At 40.2% G+C, this 15,432-nt stretch overlaps 1 protein-coding gene across 3 annotated transcripts in view; it reads left to right on the top strand.

Moving 5' to 3' along the window:
* LOC111864857 (myosin heavy chain, non-muscle) overlaps positions 1–15,432 on the top strand; it is a 102,863-nt gene that overhangs the window by 79,277 nt on the left and 8,154 nt on the right. For all 3 annotated transcript variants that reach the window (XM_023852416.2, XM_023852412.2, XM_023852415.2), the window contains 7 exons: positions 2,472–2,705; positions 3,684–3,869; positions 5,519–5,713; positions 8,887–9,051; positions 9,641–9,850; positions 11,234–11,451; positions 14,820–14,962. In XM_023852416.2, coding sequence (XP_023708184.1) covers positions 2,472–2,705; positions 3,684–3,869; positions 5,519–5,713; positions 8,887–9,051; positions 9,641–9,850; positions 11,234–11,451; positions 14,820–14,962 — 1,351 coding nt within the window. The remainder of the gene's footprint in view (positions 1–2,471; positions 2,706–3,683; positions 3,870–5,518; positions 5,714–8,886; positions 9,052–9,640; positions 9,851–11,233; positions 11,452–14,819; positions 14,963–15,432) is intronic.

The raw sequence follows: 15,432 nt of genomic DNA on the forward strand, positions 1-15,432 counted from the left end.
CCAGAGTGCAGAGCCAGAAGTACAGTCATCCCCACCATTTTGTGGGCTTTCTCTGCAGAGGAGGCCAGAGAATGTTGCATAATGAGGAATCTCATGTATTGTTCAGCAAAAGTTAGTGTGATAGGGGCAGGGCATGTGGCATGGCAGGAGAAAAGAGAAGTATGTACAAAGCTGCGGTAGGAAAACCTGACGTAAAGAAACCACCAGTAAGACCTTGGTGTAGAGATGGGTTACCGTTAAATGGCACAGGGATCAGCGGAGGTCTCTACATTGAGTAGATGGTCAAGAAAGACTTGTCCCCAAAGTTAGTTAGCTCGTCAGTCAGTCAGGTGTAACAGGTAAAGCAAAAACAGTCTAGGTATTGGTGTTAATGATTTGCAGTTGTTTTTGACACCAGTGGTGACAATAGAAAGGAACATGAGTATCACCATTTGATTCTTCTGCTTAGTAATTATCAGGGCCCAAATTTTGATGACATCATCTTGTTTTCCTTGTATCCTATGTGATGATGCTCTTAAATATATAAATCTCGGATGTGAGCTGCTGGTTACAGAAATGTAAATTTTATAGGTAATTTTTTGACATTTTTAGGTTTAAGGTCATTTTTTCATTTTGGGGGTAATTTTTTTGGGCTTTTAAGGGTATTTCTTGTCATTTTTGGCCATTTTAGGGAATTTTTCTTCATATATTTTCTGAAATGTGAATAAGATGGAAGCGAAGTGTTCTTTCTCTTTCTCCTTTAGGTCATTTTTTTGGCCATTTTTTAAATATTTTCAGGTCATCAAAATCCGGGCCCTGGTAATTATGAACTTTGCCAAAAACCACCTTTTTTTTTAGGATCACCCTTTCAGAATGCTTTGCTATTGTGAAGTTCATTCTAGTGCTTACATTTCTGCCCCCATATCTCAGTGCCAAAATTTCACCTGTTTATGTTTATCCTCACTCTTGTTGTTCATGTCACTTGTTCTGTATATGAACTTCAACTATGAGTTTAGCTTTGTCTAGTTTTCCAGTCTTTACTTCACATTGGTTATAGGCTCTCTACCAGAATTTGCCTACAAAACCATTTCTTTCTGTTGTGTGCCTCAGTGTAGTAGCAGGATGAAGCAGCAGTAACTCTGTTCTGTATACTGTCTCCTTTAACATTAGAAACTCCTTTTTGTATTTATGTGATTCACACAGTATATTTAATGTTCCTCAGATTAAGGTTTGCTGTCATTTAACATTCAGTTGCGTTGATCCCAAGACAATCCCATTGTTAAAAATGTCCACAGTTCAGTGTTCAGATCCACTTACTGCCAAGGAAACAAACGGGCTTGTAAATTTCTTACAGTAAGCAGCAGTTATTTCCCTGAACAGCATTAACTGGTTGACCTTTGTAATGGAGACATTGTGTTGTCTGTGTGGTAACTTGATTCTTAAATGTTGTTATACATTAATTTCAGGCTTCAAAGGGGTGGGTCTCAGTCCATCTCGTGCCAGTCACTCGGATCAGCTTCCTTTGAGATAAATTGTTTCTGATAATTGTTGAGTGGATTTACGTAAGCAGGACAACACTGGGGGTGCAGTGCGAATTGCGTAGAATGCCCCAGTGTTGGGAAGCTAAGCAATGTCTAAAACATTTCTGTTTGTGTGTCATACATATCTTGAATAGGTAATGCTATAGAAGAAAAGGCATGTTTGACAAGACCTTTGGTGTAGTGATTTGTGTTCCAGTTTTATGTTAAAAGTAAAGTCTGGTAAGTTTCTAGTGATGAATTAATCTGTATTTCTTTTAGTATGTTCTCCTTAGTGGTCAAGCAGCCCTGAAGTGTTACATTGGATTATATTTATTGCTGACAATTTCAATATTGATCAGTCAGTTTAGCAAAACAAAACCAATGTACCTCCTTTCAAGAGGGGCACGCATTAGTGTAGTTGGTTGAAGCACTATGCTGCAAGCCAGAAGGTCTCAGGTTCAATTCCTGGCGAGGTTGCTGGATTTTTCAGTTGACCTGATCCTTCCAGCAGCACTATGGCCCTGTGATCGACTAGCCCCTAACAGAAATGAGTACGAGATACCTTCCTGGGGAGGGGTAAAGGGCGGCTGGCACATAAGACTGACAGTCCCACTGCCATCTGTGAGCTGATTGTCTAGAAAATATGGGAGCCTCAATGTCTCACAACCCTGTGGACCTCCACGGCCTATTGCAGGGATAGCTGTACATTTTCACTTTTACTGTCATTCAAGAAACAAATCTCTGTCCCTCTTCCATGTACAGTACTGTGTTCCCTAGAAAATATGGGAGCCTCAATGTCTCACAACCCTGTGGACCTCCACGGCCTATTGCAGGGATAGCTGTACATTTTCACTTTTACTGTCATTCAAGAAACAAATCTCTGTCCCTCTTCCATGTACAGTCCTGTGTTCCTTTCTGTGCATGTTGCCATATTGAAATATTGTGCTCATATTTGAACTGTTTTGTGAATAGACGCAACTGGAAGAAGAGACGAGGCAGAAGCTTGCTCTGAGCTCGAGATTACGACAGCTCGAGAGCGAGAAGGAGGCCCTGCAGGAACAGGTAGAAGAAGAGGAGGAAGCAAAGAGAAACCTGGAAAAACAGATCCTCGCTGCATCACAGAATCTTGCTGATGCCAAGAAACGAATTGAAGAGGAAGCAGAACAGGTCAACCAACTCGAGGAGGTTAAGAAGAAGTTAGCAAAGGTCAGTTGTAGCATTTATTCAATTGGGTAGATGTAGATTGTATTTCATCAATTCAGTGTAGTAATCTGTAGGTTCTGTGTCCTGTGTTTTTCTGGCTTTTGGTTTAATGAGGGTTAATTAAACATCGTTTGGGGGTGGGGTGCTAGTAAGTATTTAGTTTATGCAGTGAGTTTTCTAGACAGCAGAGCTGTGAAGCAAAGGGTTATGGGTTTGCCTAATGGAAGGAATGTCCAAACACCTTCACCTGAGTTTGTGAATACTGCAAGAGTACCAGTTTATGTCCTTTGTAAAGGGCGTGTTGTCTTGTTGATGCAGCATAATTTTGTTGCAACTGATATTATGGTGGCTACATCAAAGTAAATTAATGTGTCATATATATATATATATATATGACACTCAAGATTGCCAGTAACAAAGAAACTGCAGTAGCGTTTATTACAGCTCTGAGTGTCATTACATTTAGAAAGATAATTTGAGGCAAGTATATTTGTTTTGGGTACAGATTTTGGGTTGTGTGTTGTGTTCGTCTGATGAAAATCTCACTAGGACAATGGAGTGGGAGTACTTTGGCAAGGAATTTTTCTTCTAGGATGTGCCAATTTTGAGTCAACCCAAAAAGAGAACACAGAGATAACGTCTAAGAAATGTGAAAGGTTCTTTCTTATTTGGGCTCGTTACAAAGTGTTAGCTTCAGTCTGGTGACCATGACTAGCTTCTCGTCATGAACGCCAGATTACAGGAACATCCGGTTTCTGGAATATGACAAAAAGATTAAGATGATTGACAGTACCCAAAATAATGATTGTATTTATTTGTAGCTGGGCGTCCTTAGAAGGATTTGGACTTTGTAACCAGTCGGATCAGGGCGGCCACAGCTGTTTCTTGCTTGACGTCACGGTATCAGAACAGTGTTTGTAGATGAAGTGGTGGGGACGTGATGTTTGTGTAATGAGCTAATTTAGGGCATGGTTGGTGCAGGACATTGAAGCATTGCAGCGCCAGGTTGAAGAGCTGCAAGCAGCCAACGATAAACTGGATAAATCTAAGAAGAAGTTGCAAGCCGAGCTAGAAGACTCCAATATAGATCTGGAAGCTCAGAGAGCTAAGGTCCTTGAACTGGAGAAGAAACAGCGTAACTTCGACAAGGTGTTGGCTGAGGAGAAGGTAATAAGATGTGTGAAAATAGAATTAATCCTGTATGTAAGATGTATGTTAGTAAATTAGTAAATTAGTGTGTTATAACACACGCAGTCGCAGGAGCACGACACAACAAAAGCACAACACACAAGATAATGAAGGAGTGCTCCAACAAAGGAGAATGGGCGTGACTGACGTAGTGAGGGGCGACGTAGCGATGTGGTATCCTGAACAATTTTAATATTTTTAACGTTTGACAATGTATATGATAGATACATATTTTAGTTATTTTAATGTGTGAACATGGCATGCAATGAACTGGTTTGACGTGGATAAGTAAGCACCTGAAGATGGCATTATTATGCCGAAACATGTAGTGCGAGGGAGAGAAGGAGATAAATGAGTGTATGCACTGCAAGACGGATTAAATAAATCATGGACTTAAATCAGTGCAACAGGACGCTAAAATATAACATAAACTCATGGTTCTTTGTCATGCTTTAAAAGAGTAAGAAAATATTCTGATGTGGTATGCTGTTCAAACTAATTGTGCTAGAGTGAAAACAGTTGTTTCACCTCAACAGTTTCTTGTAGTTGCTCAGAATATGTCAAATAAGATGTAAAGGTATTTCATATTTACCTTTTTCTCTTATATGCTGAGATCTGCTGGTGTTTCCTTTTCTCTGCACGGTAGTATGAGAAAAAGAAATTTGAAAATTCTGTGGGATAAGTTTAACTTGTGCATATACTGCAGAAATACACGTGCCCGCTGGCAGGTTAGTGGGGACACCTGCAAGCATATATATTTGTAACCTCAGTTACTAAGTGGAACTTTAAGTGACTGATAGCAATGTATGGGCCACTCTAATGAATTTTTCTTACATCCTGTGTGAGAATGAATTGGATATGAATACAGCTCTCAGATTCCACCCATCATCCAAACAAAATTTAATTTTATGTCTAACGGGCAGTTGGGAAGAAGTCGTTTAAGTATTACTGACTTTGTTACATAAATTTGTAAATGTAAATGTCAGTACATACTTAGAGGGGGTTTTTAGAAATATTTCTACAGAAGAATTATAATTTGAATTTCAGGTATTCACAGGAATATTTCTTGTAATTGACCATCTACATTTATAATGAAAGTATCCTTATAAATTCAATAGCAGATGATTTCATCTTGTTAGAAATGTTCATTGCCACTTAGAACATAGTTGGTAAAATCACCACTGCTTGTTTGATTCATAATCAAATATCGTGTGTTTCTCCCATATTTGTTCATGTTTATCTGTTAAGTAGTGCTGGTTGGAATATATGTTGTTTTGGTTGGTTGTACTATAAATTAACAATCACTGAACAACATGCTTTCCAACTTCATACTAGGTAAGAGATGTCAGTAAGGGAGGGGCAACAGATATATTACAAATAATACAGGTGGCACTGGTTTACAGACTGCGATCCAAGAGGCACTTAAAATGTTTGACAAGCCAAAATGTGTTGCCATTGAAGTTACAAATAAATAGTGTAAATAATCTTTACAGTGCACACACAAACATGAAATTGGTCAAGATCTTGGCATTTTGTTTCTTTTTGTTATGAACCTTTGGGGTCAGATGTCAGTAGGAGATAGGTCTGTAAGGCTCTGCGCTACATTTTCATTGCAACTTGCTGTGCAGGCTGTGGCCGAGCAGATTGCGCAGGAGCGTGATGCAGCAGAGAGGGAAGCTCGAGAGAAGGAGACGAGGGTCCTGTCTCTGACGAGGGAGATAGATGAAATGAATGACAAAGTAGAAGAACTGGAACGAGGTCGTCGCCAGCTACAGGCTGAGTTGGACGAACTGGTCAACAACCAGGGCACTGCCGATAAGAATGTGAGTGCGTAAGATTTTAAGTTTTGCTTACATTCTGAGATTCATGCCATGGTCTTGTGGGTTGTGGCAGTAAGTGGGAATCATTTCGGAGAAATATGCTGTCTCCATCTTCAGGGTATAAGTGAGCCAAGTTGGGGATTGCATTATTTCTTCCTGTGACACTGGCAAGTATATTTTTCTTGAAAACATTGGTACCAACTTGCCACACTTAATAGTGTCATAACTTCGAAGACCATAGTGAGAATGGGATTTTCCAAGTAATGACAACCTAGGGTGGCTGTATGTGTACTCAGTGAGCAGCTATTTTGTAACTCGTGTTGAAAGAAAGAGACATGCTGGAATGCAGATGCTACATGAAATAAATATTTGCATTCAGATTTTGTTTGAGTGAAGAAACTATACACCGTCTCCTTGCTTTGGAAGCCCAGGATCAGACCTGGGTAACTATATTTGAGATTCTTAGTGGCTGTGAAGCGACACTTGGGCAGGTTTTGCTCCAAGTTCATCCAGTTTTCCCCCCGCTGATCACCATGTCACCATTGCTTCCTATCCATGTACTGTGCCTGCAGAGGTGTGGGTTAGCCCTGACCAGGGAAGTACACTATTACATGTTAAGTCTTTTTAGTTGGGGCCCTTGTCTCAGCCCGGGCACCGGACGGGTTATATGGTGAGACAGTTCAGATTTTTGTAAGATAAGTGTATAAACATTGTACAACATAATAAACATTGTGCATACAGTGTTCTGTGGGCACTAGATCTGTAAGCTCATGTTTCACAGTCCAAATAGCATGAGATGGGAATACACACATTGTATTAAATATGTTAGCTATCTTGTATACCCCATTGACCTTGAAGTTAATTTATGCAAGCTAATCATATTAAAGATGTCATTTCACAGTTGCAAGTTATTTTTCAGTATATTTCATTAAATACTAGAAGCACAGAGCCTAACCCTCTGAAGACCTGTTTTATGACATTAATCTGTACTCTACAGTGTAATGTCACATTCATAAAAGTGTTTGTATTTACTCGTGTTTGGTGAAAATGAAGGTAATGAAGGGGCACCTGCCTCAGTGAAGTGTGAACTTGTTTTCTGTCTACAAATTCACACCTCATAGTGGCCATAGCAGAGTTTAGAAACAAACTGCATGTGTTTAGAAGGATCTGAGTATAGTTTAAAAACTTGTTGTATTTATTTACTGCTTTATTTGACAGTCCTCAGTTCAGTAATGCATGCATGTTAACACTTCTCTGTTTCTTCTGTCTTATGCACCATCCAGGCAGAGGTAAGACATGTTCACTCGTCTTGCATTCCCTTTAAAATTTAACTACAGTTTAACCTCCAATTTAATCTTGTATTGTTGCATCCTGTTGTCTGTTTACATCAACTACAAGTACAAGCTTTACATTTTTTTCTAAGAGGAGTCTGGTTTTATGGGTTGTAGCGCCATGTAGTTTGGAGAGAGCAAACTGAGCTTGCTTCTTTCTGGGCTTGTACTTTGACCCTGAAGACAGAGGCAGTATTTTCATCTGAAACGTTGGCCTCTCTCCGAGCTATGTAACGTTACAACACAGAAGACCATGCTCTTCATAATTACCGCCACAAAAACCTCAAAGCCAACAGTTTCCCTACTCTGCCAAGCTGCCGTTCATTTTAGGTTAGCAGAGCTCCGCTTCTGCCATGCTAAATAGTGATTATGAAACCTCCCTTGGCCTGCAATGTAGAAAATAAATTCCCTCATAAACTGTAGTTCAGACGAAGCATTAACGGATATCATGTCAGATTTAGAAAGTTTTTTGAAAGTCAAAATTTTTGGCCCAAGCATGACAGGCACCTGCCTGCTTGAGGTAACAGTATGTTAGTCCTGGCAGACGTAAGATTAATTCAAGTTAACGTGATACAATGAACATGTTAATTTGCTGATGGTATTCACAGTTTGGCTGTATCATTCAGTGCAGCTGTACCATCATTAAATCCGCATGCTTTTATGCTTGGTGCAGCAGTGAATACTGTCAGCAAATTAGTGTTGTCTTGAGTTCATTTGATTGTTCAGTGATCCAAGATTTTTCCCTTGTTTAACACTTTCAGTTATCCTGAATGAATGGTTTCAAATATTGGAACATTTTCTTCATTTTAATATTCAGGTCCATTGCTTCTCAAAGAAAGCTTAAATGTGGGTTTCACTGTGGTTTCCTTGTAGAGAATGAATTAGTTTTGTATGTCACTACCATTGTTTGTGTAGCTTGTGTTTGTGTGTGACAAGTAGATGCATATCTGCTTGCTCTTATTGTTTCATGTTGTTCAGATGTCAGGAATATGTGCAGACACAAAGGCTCTCATGATTCACATTGCCGGACTGTGTGTGATACTTGTATTTTGGAGTTTTATTTTATCATTAAGAATTTGAAGTATTTGTCCGTTTGAGGAGTAGAGATGGATATTTTTAATGTCAACCCAGCAAGCTGTAAATAAATTGATGCAAAAATCTAAAAAAGAAAGACAACTCTGCACGAGTATGGTACTCCTATATGCTGTATGTGAACCACTGAAAGAGAGTTCACCCACTGTAAAGAGCAGAAGGTGCTGATTTGTAGTTGGTGGTGCAAGACTTCCACCATTGGAGCTTTATAGGAAGCATGCTGGTAGAGAAGAGGCAGGGGCTAAGTTTGCTTGTCCTTTATTAATTATGTTGATCATTTATTCAGAATGTTCTACATATTCCCTCCAAACCTATATATATATAATGGGGTAATTTGGTCTTCATAGCCACCACGGTACAGGCTGGATGATGGGTTCAGTCCCCAGCTGGAGCAAGACTTTTATCTTCTCCATAGTGTCCAGACTGGCTTTGGGGCCCACGCAGCCTCCTTATGCAATGGGTGGCAGTGGTGCAGCAGGGGCAGAAGCTGTATATCTGCTACTCAATAAATCCTTATGGCCTAGTGATTTGTTTTACTTGAAGGGTTGCTGTATTATTTTATGGTTGTAGTAAGAATGTTATCAGTTATTTATAATAGCATTAATTGATGAATCTTTATAACACTCAGCAGTTTTTGTTTTGCTTTGTGTCTGAAGTATTTATCTATTTTACTCTTTCCGGTTGTGGCTGCACGTTCCTGAAGTGCATATTTGTGACAGTGACACTGGATATTGTTCATTTGTCTTGTAACAGGTTCACGAGCTGGAGAAGGCAAAGCGGGCACTGGAGAGCCAGCTTGCAGAACAGAAAGCTCAGAATGAAGAACTTGAAGATGAACTGCAGTTCACTGAGGATGCAAAGTTGAGACTGGAAGTCAACATGCAGGCACTGCGCGCCCAATTCGAGCGAGATCTTCAGGTGAAATGACAAGGCTACTGATCTATAATTATTAACTTGATAGTCTGTACCATAATCGTCCCTCTTTGAATGTTGATGGGACTATTGCTGGTCTACTGCAACAAACTTTCCAATTTATTACTCATTCATCATCCTGTCATTCAACATTTGAGCTATTGGCAGTGCCATTAAATTAGCTGAAAATAAATAGATAAACAGAGATATGAGTCTCTTCCTAGGCATGCCATTGGTGAGGAAGTAATGCTCTGGATATTTGTAGACTCCAATGGGCAAGGCATATCATGTATCACAGTTCAAAGGAAGTGCTGGAGTCCTTCAGAAGACAAGGTGCAATGATAACATAATTTTTATGAAAAACATGCACAATTGATCTTCCCCCTCAGCTTACTCAGTTGGTAAGAGAATCAAATGTGTGAAGCTTGAGGTAAAGCTGATTTCACATGTCACAGAACATGCCTAAGCTGTAACCCATAGGTACTGTAAATTTGCAATGCTCTACTGCTTGCTGCTTCAAGTGGGGAGTTCTTTGTATGGCTATATGTATAGTGTGTAGAAACCACCACGAGACTGACTTGAGTGTGTGCTTTAGGCGAAAGAAGAGCAGGCGGAGGAGAAGAGGCGTGGCCTGCTGAAACAGCTGCGAGACTTGGAAGCAGAGCTCGAAGATGAACGCAAACAGAGAGCTAATGCCCTCTCCCAGCGGAAAAAACTTGAAGCTGACCTCAAGGACATGGAACAGCAGCTTGAAATGCATGATAAGATTAAGGAAGATGCACTTAAACAGCTCAAGAAATTGCAGGTTCGTACTTTACTGCACTGTCTTGTAACAGTTTGTTTTTTTAATATTCACTTCTCATAGTATTATTTCTATTTATACAGGTTGATTGGTGAAAAGTCACAGTCTCCCCCCCCCCCACTGCCACTATGTCTTCTGTTATTTACCAGACCTATTGAAGTCTGCAATATTTATATTCTGCCATAAAGCCTGTTGAAATCTCAGTGGGTAATTGTTGTTATTGAGAGTACATTTGGCCACACTGTTCTTATTTCACTATGACCTGTGACCTGCTCTTACATGCCAGAGCTCATGAGAGATGCCTAGAGATTATGAGTTCACTGAATATGCATGCTGTGAGGTTGAAAAGTTCTGGAAATAGAGCTGTATGTGTATTAAGATCGAAGTTCTGTGCTGTGTGTTACTAGACTGGGGTCAGGTGGCACCTCCATCAGCATTCCTGTAAATTCTTTGCCACTGATCCAGAACAGATGATGTCTTTATACAGAACTTACATGGGCTTAGACTAAAAAATTAGCAGCTCTCAGGTGTCTAACTTATACCATTGTGCCAGATTTTATCGGAGTAGGTTGCAGTGGTGTGGATATGTAAGGTGAACAAAGGAACAAATAGACACAGTTGACATATAAAGTATTGACTGTATAAAAGTTGGCTTGCTCACCAAACGTGACAGACAGAGTCAGGCTTTGGTTCATGGTGGTGCACGTGTAGGTGTTGTAAAAGGTGGGCACTTCTTGATCTGTTGTGCAACACTCATGGCTCTGGTGGGCAGTCACTGGCCTTCTGCCAAGGTGGCCTGGGTTTGATCCCAGGTCAGGTCATGTGAGGATTTTTGGTGGACAGGGTGGCACTGGGACGGGTTTCCTCAGAGTTCTTCGCAGTTTCCGCTGCCAATTCTCATTCCACCAAATGCTTCATACTCATCTATCATCTGAGTCTGTTAGTAGGTGACATACCAAGTGGACTCAGTCTGACCCTACCCCACAAGATAAAAAGAATTTTGTCATAGTCTTAAGAATGACTGCATCTAGAAATGCACCCAACTGTCCTCTTCTCTACCCCTATAGTCGAATCTTTCTCATTTTCTCTGACCATAATAACACTTCAGATTTTGGGCTGGCAGTGACTGTCCTGATTGAGCCCCCCCCCCCCTTCTGGAATCAGTACCTTCTCTCACACTGTGACTCTCCTTTCACATACCTTCCAGTTCGTTATTGAGTACTATCCAGTCAATTGATGCTGTGTTGAATAGCAGACAGAGTCATCAGATGAATTACAAAAGACAACCAGATGTGTAGAAATACTGTAGGGTCAGTTCTGGAAGTGACTTGAGCAGGTTGTGCATTGGTTCCAGAAGGTTCTCTAAGTTGTAGTTGCCACTCTTAGGTCCAGGCCAAGGACTCTGCTCGAGATGCAGAGGAAGCAAGGGCCTCAAGAGATGAACTGGCTGCGGCAGCCAAGGAGACAGAGAGAAAGCTGAAGAGCTTGGAAGCAGAGCTGGTGCAGATGAGTGAGGACCTCGCCAGTGCTGAGAGAGCGAAACGAGCTGCAGAGAGTGAGCGTGATGAGCTGCAAGAGGAAATCAACAGCAATTCCAATAAGGGGTAGGTTCTAGTGTAGTAATGCATGTCACTTGTTTTCACCTTTTCTTGCTCACCATCTCACATGCAAACAAACTTACGTTAAAATGATGAGTAAGTGTTCAGTTGAAGTGGTTGTCAATATTACCAGAAGTTTTGTCTGTCACTGGTAATGGCTTTCTGGCCTTTGTCTATCTGTATACAGTTCCAAACAGAACAGCTTTTCATGAACAGGATCTCTTGCCATCCTCACATGAAATGGCTGGGAATAAGTAACCTGGTCCATTAGATTGAGCTAATCTTTACCATGCCCACTTCCCAAAATGCTTTCTGTTTGAAATGTTAAGATGATAGACAAAATCTTGAAACCCAGTGCTTACTGCAACATACTGTTTTTAGAGTACTTTAGGATTGAGTGTTTTGTATTCATTTCATTGTTTGAACGCTTTCAATTTGCATAGGGTGCAAAGGAGTAATAGTACAACATAGTACATTTATGATAGGCATTGGCACTTGCATGATGTCATTTCTTTTTCTTAATAAAATGTTCTTTAATGACAGAATCGTATAAAAGTTGCATAAAGTTCTGTTAAAACTCATCAAGTCCACATATTTCAGGACTTTTGAAATATGTAATTTTTGATCATGACAAAATATTTCAGTTAAACCTAAGTTTAAGTACTCAGAAGAAACTGTGAGCTACAGGTGGAGAGCTGAAGGATCAGGGTTCGATTCCCAGCAGAAGCAGTTGATTTTTCTCTTCTCAGTGTCCTGACTGGTTCTGGAATGCCTCAGCCCCTATCTGATGGGTTTCATGGTTCGTTCCCTGGGAAAATAACATTTTGTGTATAAAGCTGAGCCATCACTTCCATTCATACTTAGTGTTGAACGATATGTGGATTTACACCTCCATTCCCCCATGTCTCTTCATGGTGTAGGGAGACTTCACTCTCTCTACATGCAGCTTTGAATTTAATGTGATGAACAATGGACTTTGAAGAAAGCAGTCTTCTGGGATTTGGCACCGTGTATATGTGGTGTTAACAAGCAGTCTGCTTTTACCAGTTCTCACGGTCTCTTCGCTTGTGGATTTCTTATATTTTTCCTTCTACCCTGAAGATGGAGGCGATACATTCCTCCGAAACGTCGGTTAACACCACATATACACGGTGCCAAATCCCAGAAGACTGCTTTCTTCATAGTCACCGCCATGAAAGCCTCAAATCTTACAACAATGGACTTGTATTTAGGTTTGATTTAATAGATGGAAAAAATGTTTCAAGAAAGTTCCCCCCCCCCCCATAAAGTGGTCTTTACAAGGTTCTATCAGAAAGTTCCCGGACTGTTATTGTTGTAACTGCTTTGGTAGCAGAAGATGAAAGGGTAGACCAGGGTCACACACTTCTGCAAGCCTATTGCATCAGTCTGGCACATGTCACTTTGCTTTGAACACATGGTTTTATACAAGTGTTTGTCTGTTTCGTCTTGTCTGCGATGGACGGCAAAATCGAGCAACGTGCCTGCATCAAGTTTTACGTGACGCTCGGTAAATTTGCTACCGAAACCCTTGAAATGCTTTGTGAGGCTTTTGGAGAACATTCTTTAAGCTGGACAGCAGTTTTTGAATGGCATTCACATTTCAAGGCTGGTTGAGTATCAGTTGAAGATGATGAATATTCAGGGTGACTAAGCACCACCACAATAACAGAAAGTGTTGAGGAAATTTGAGAACTCATCCACGAAGACTGTCACTGAAGAATCAGCGAGCTTGCAGACACCATTGGGATCAGTTATGGAGTTTGCCAGGAGATTATAACAGAAAATTTGAACATGTGTCTCATTGTTCCATCATCATGACAATGCGCCCACTCACACATCCCTGAAAATCACAAAGTTTGTGACTAACAACAACATGGTTATTCCCCATCCTCCCTAGTTGCCAGACTTAGTACCCTGTGATTTCGCTTTTTTTCCCAAATTTAAAATGAAGCTGAAGGGATGACTTTTTGAAACATCCTAAGGGAATCACAAGCAGTACTCAACAGCAATAAGGAAAATGACTTCCATGGTGCTTTTGTAGCGTGGAAAAACGATGGGCCCGCTGTATACGTTCCCAAGGAGACTGTCTTGAAGGAGATGGCAGCCAAAATTTCGTTTTTGACCAAGTCCGGGAACTTTGCTGTAGTACCTCATATCATTCTACCTTATGTAAATATCAAGCACATGTTCCATTGCAGGCGCAGATTAAGTGTTATAATGGCTAACAGCCCCGCTCAAGCCGTGTAAGTTGAAGTGCCCTGTTAATCAAGCATGGAAGTTAAATGCCCTTCATAATATCTGGTTCTACAACTAACAAAGTTTTGCAGTTGTATATATTTTGGCAGTAAACGTGATCCCTGTTGCTACACCATAGCATTCCTCAGTTGACCAATTGTGAAGTGCAGTAATAAAAGTCTGATGCCTTAGTTGATATCGCTACCACCTTCCCTGCTCCAGAATGCTGTTGTGTAGTGAGTATGTTATGATTTGTCAGTGAACTCTTGTTGCAACGTGTATTAGGAGGAAACGTTTCAAATGAACAGTTAAGCACTGATCGTATTTTGTAACGATTCTGGTTACAGGACAGGACCTTGGTATGTAGCAGCTGGTACTGAATACTGAGAGTGTGCAAGTACTTGTAATTTAAAATTAAGAGCAGAATAAACAAAGGAAGGGCATTATATCAGGCCATGGGAGATCTTTATATTTTTTCCATATTCATGCAGGGTGTCTGGAAATTCAAGGCTACAACTTCGACCATGAGATTTCTTGTAGATTATTGAGACAGAAATTTATTTCCCTGAATACAGTTTTGACCATTGCACGATTTTCACAAAAAAATGTGATTTTTGAAAACATTGCATTCAACTTTAATCGCATTTTATGCAAGAACTGTGTATGCATCAATCAGAATTTTATCTAGGGACATTTTCAGTTAATTGTTCATGGAGTCAGTGTATGGTGGGATGAATTTCAGAACATCCTGTTTATGACTGCGATATGAACAGCTCTTTTGTTTTGAGTGTAATATCATGCCTCACAGGGAAACTACAAAAATAATTGAAATTATTTAGAAATATAAAAAAATGCCAAGGAGAATATTAAACAGTGCAGACCATTGTTGTTTACACTCATGACAGCTGCAGACACATCCGAGGCTGACCTGCCATGCTTTACAAGCATTATTAACTTTGTTTCGTGTATATATGTTAGATAATTAAATATTTTTGGTCAGAATATAAACTTTCATGTACTCGTACCACACCAGTATTGAAGCATCTTAACGCACAGACAGTCGTTAGTTAGCTGTCTGATGATTAATAGTTATGCTTATGGATGTTACTTTATTGTAGTACGCTCCTGCTCGATGAGAAGCGACGACTGGAAGCGCGTATTGCAACTTTGGAGGAAGAGTTGGAGGAGGAGCAGAGCAACTCGGAAATCCTCATGGACCGAGCACGCAAGGCACAGATCTCTATCGAGCAGCTCACGACAGGTGAGCATCACTCCGTTCCACGTTACTCATCTAGCCATTACAGTACAAAGGTGTTAAGTTTGGATGTACAGTTAGTTTACTATCAGAGAATGATTGATGGTTTTTGAGAAAAGATTTTGTTAGGGACTGATCTGTAAGAATATTGTGTGGCGATACAGCATCTCCAGTAATGAAACTATATTTCTCTTATTTTCAATGTAATATTGTGGTCAGAAAGTTTTTAAAAGTTGAATGGTCTCTAATACGAGGGGGTACCCAAAAGAAACCGAACTTATTGTTTTTTAAACTTATTCTTAAGCACAAACCTTCAATCCCCTTCAAAGTACTCTCCACTTACACTAATACACTTGTCTAGTCTTTTATTCCATTTTTCAAAACATTGTCTAAATTCATCTTTTGAGATGCTTGACAGCGCCTCCGTCGTTTTTTCCTTTCATGTCTCTTTTCATTCGAGGAAACAAAAAAAAAAA

Source organism: Cryptotermes secundus, unplaced genomic scaffold, assembly GCF_002891405.2.
Source record: "Cryptotermes secundus unplaced genomic scaffold, Csec_1.0 scaffold1951, whole genome shotgun sequence".
Classification (NCBI taxonomy): Eukaryota; Metazoa; Arthropoda; class Insecta; order Blattodea; family Kalotermitidae; genus Cryptotermes; species Cryptotermes secundus.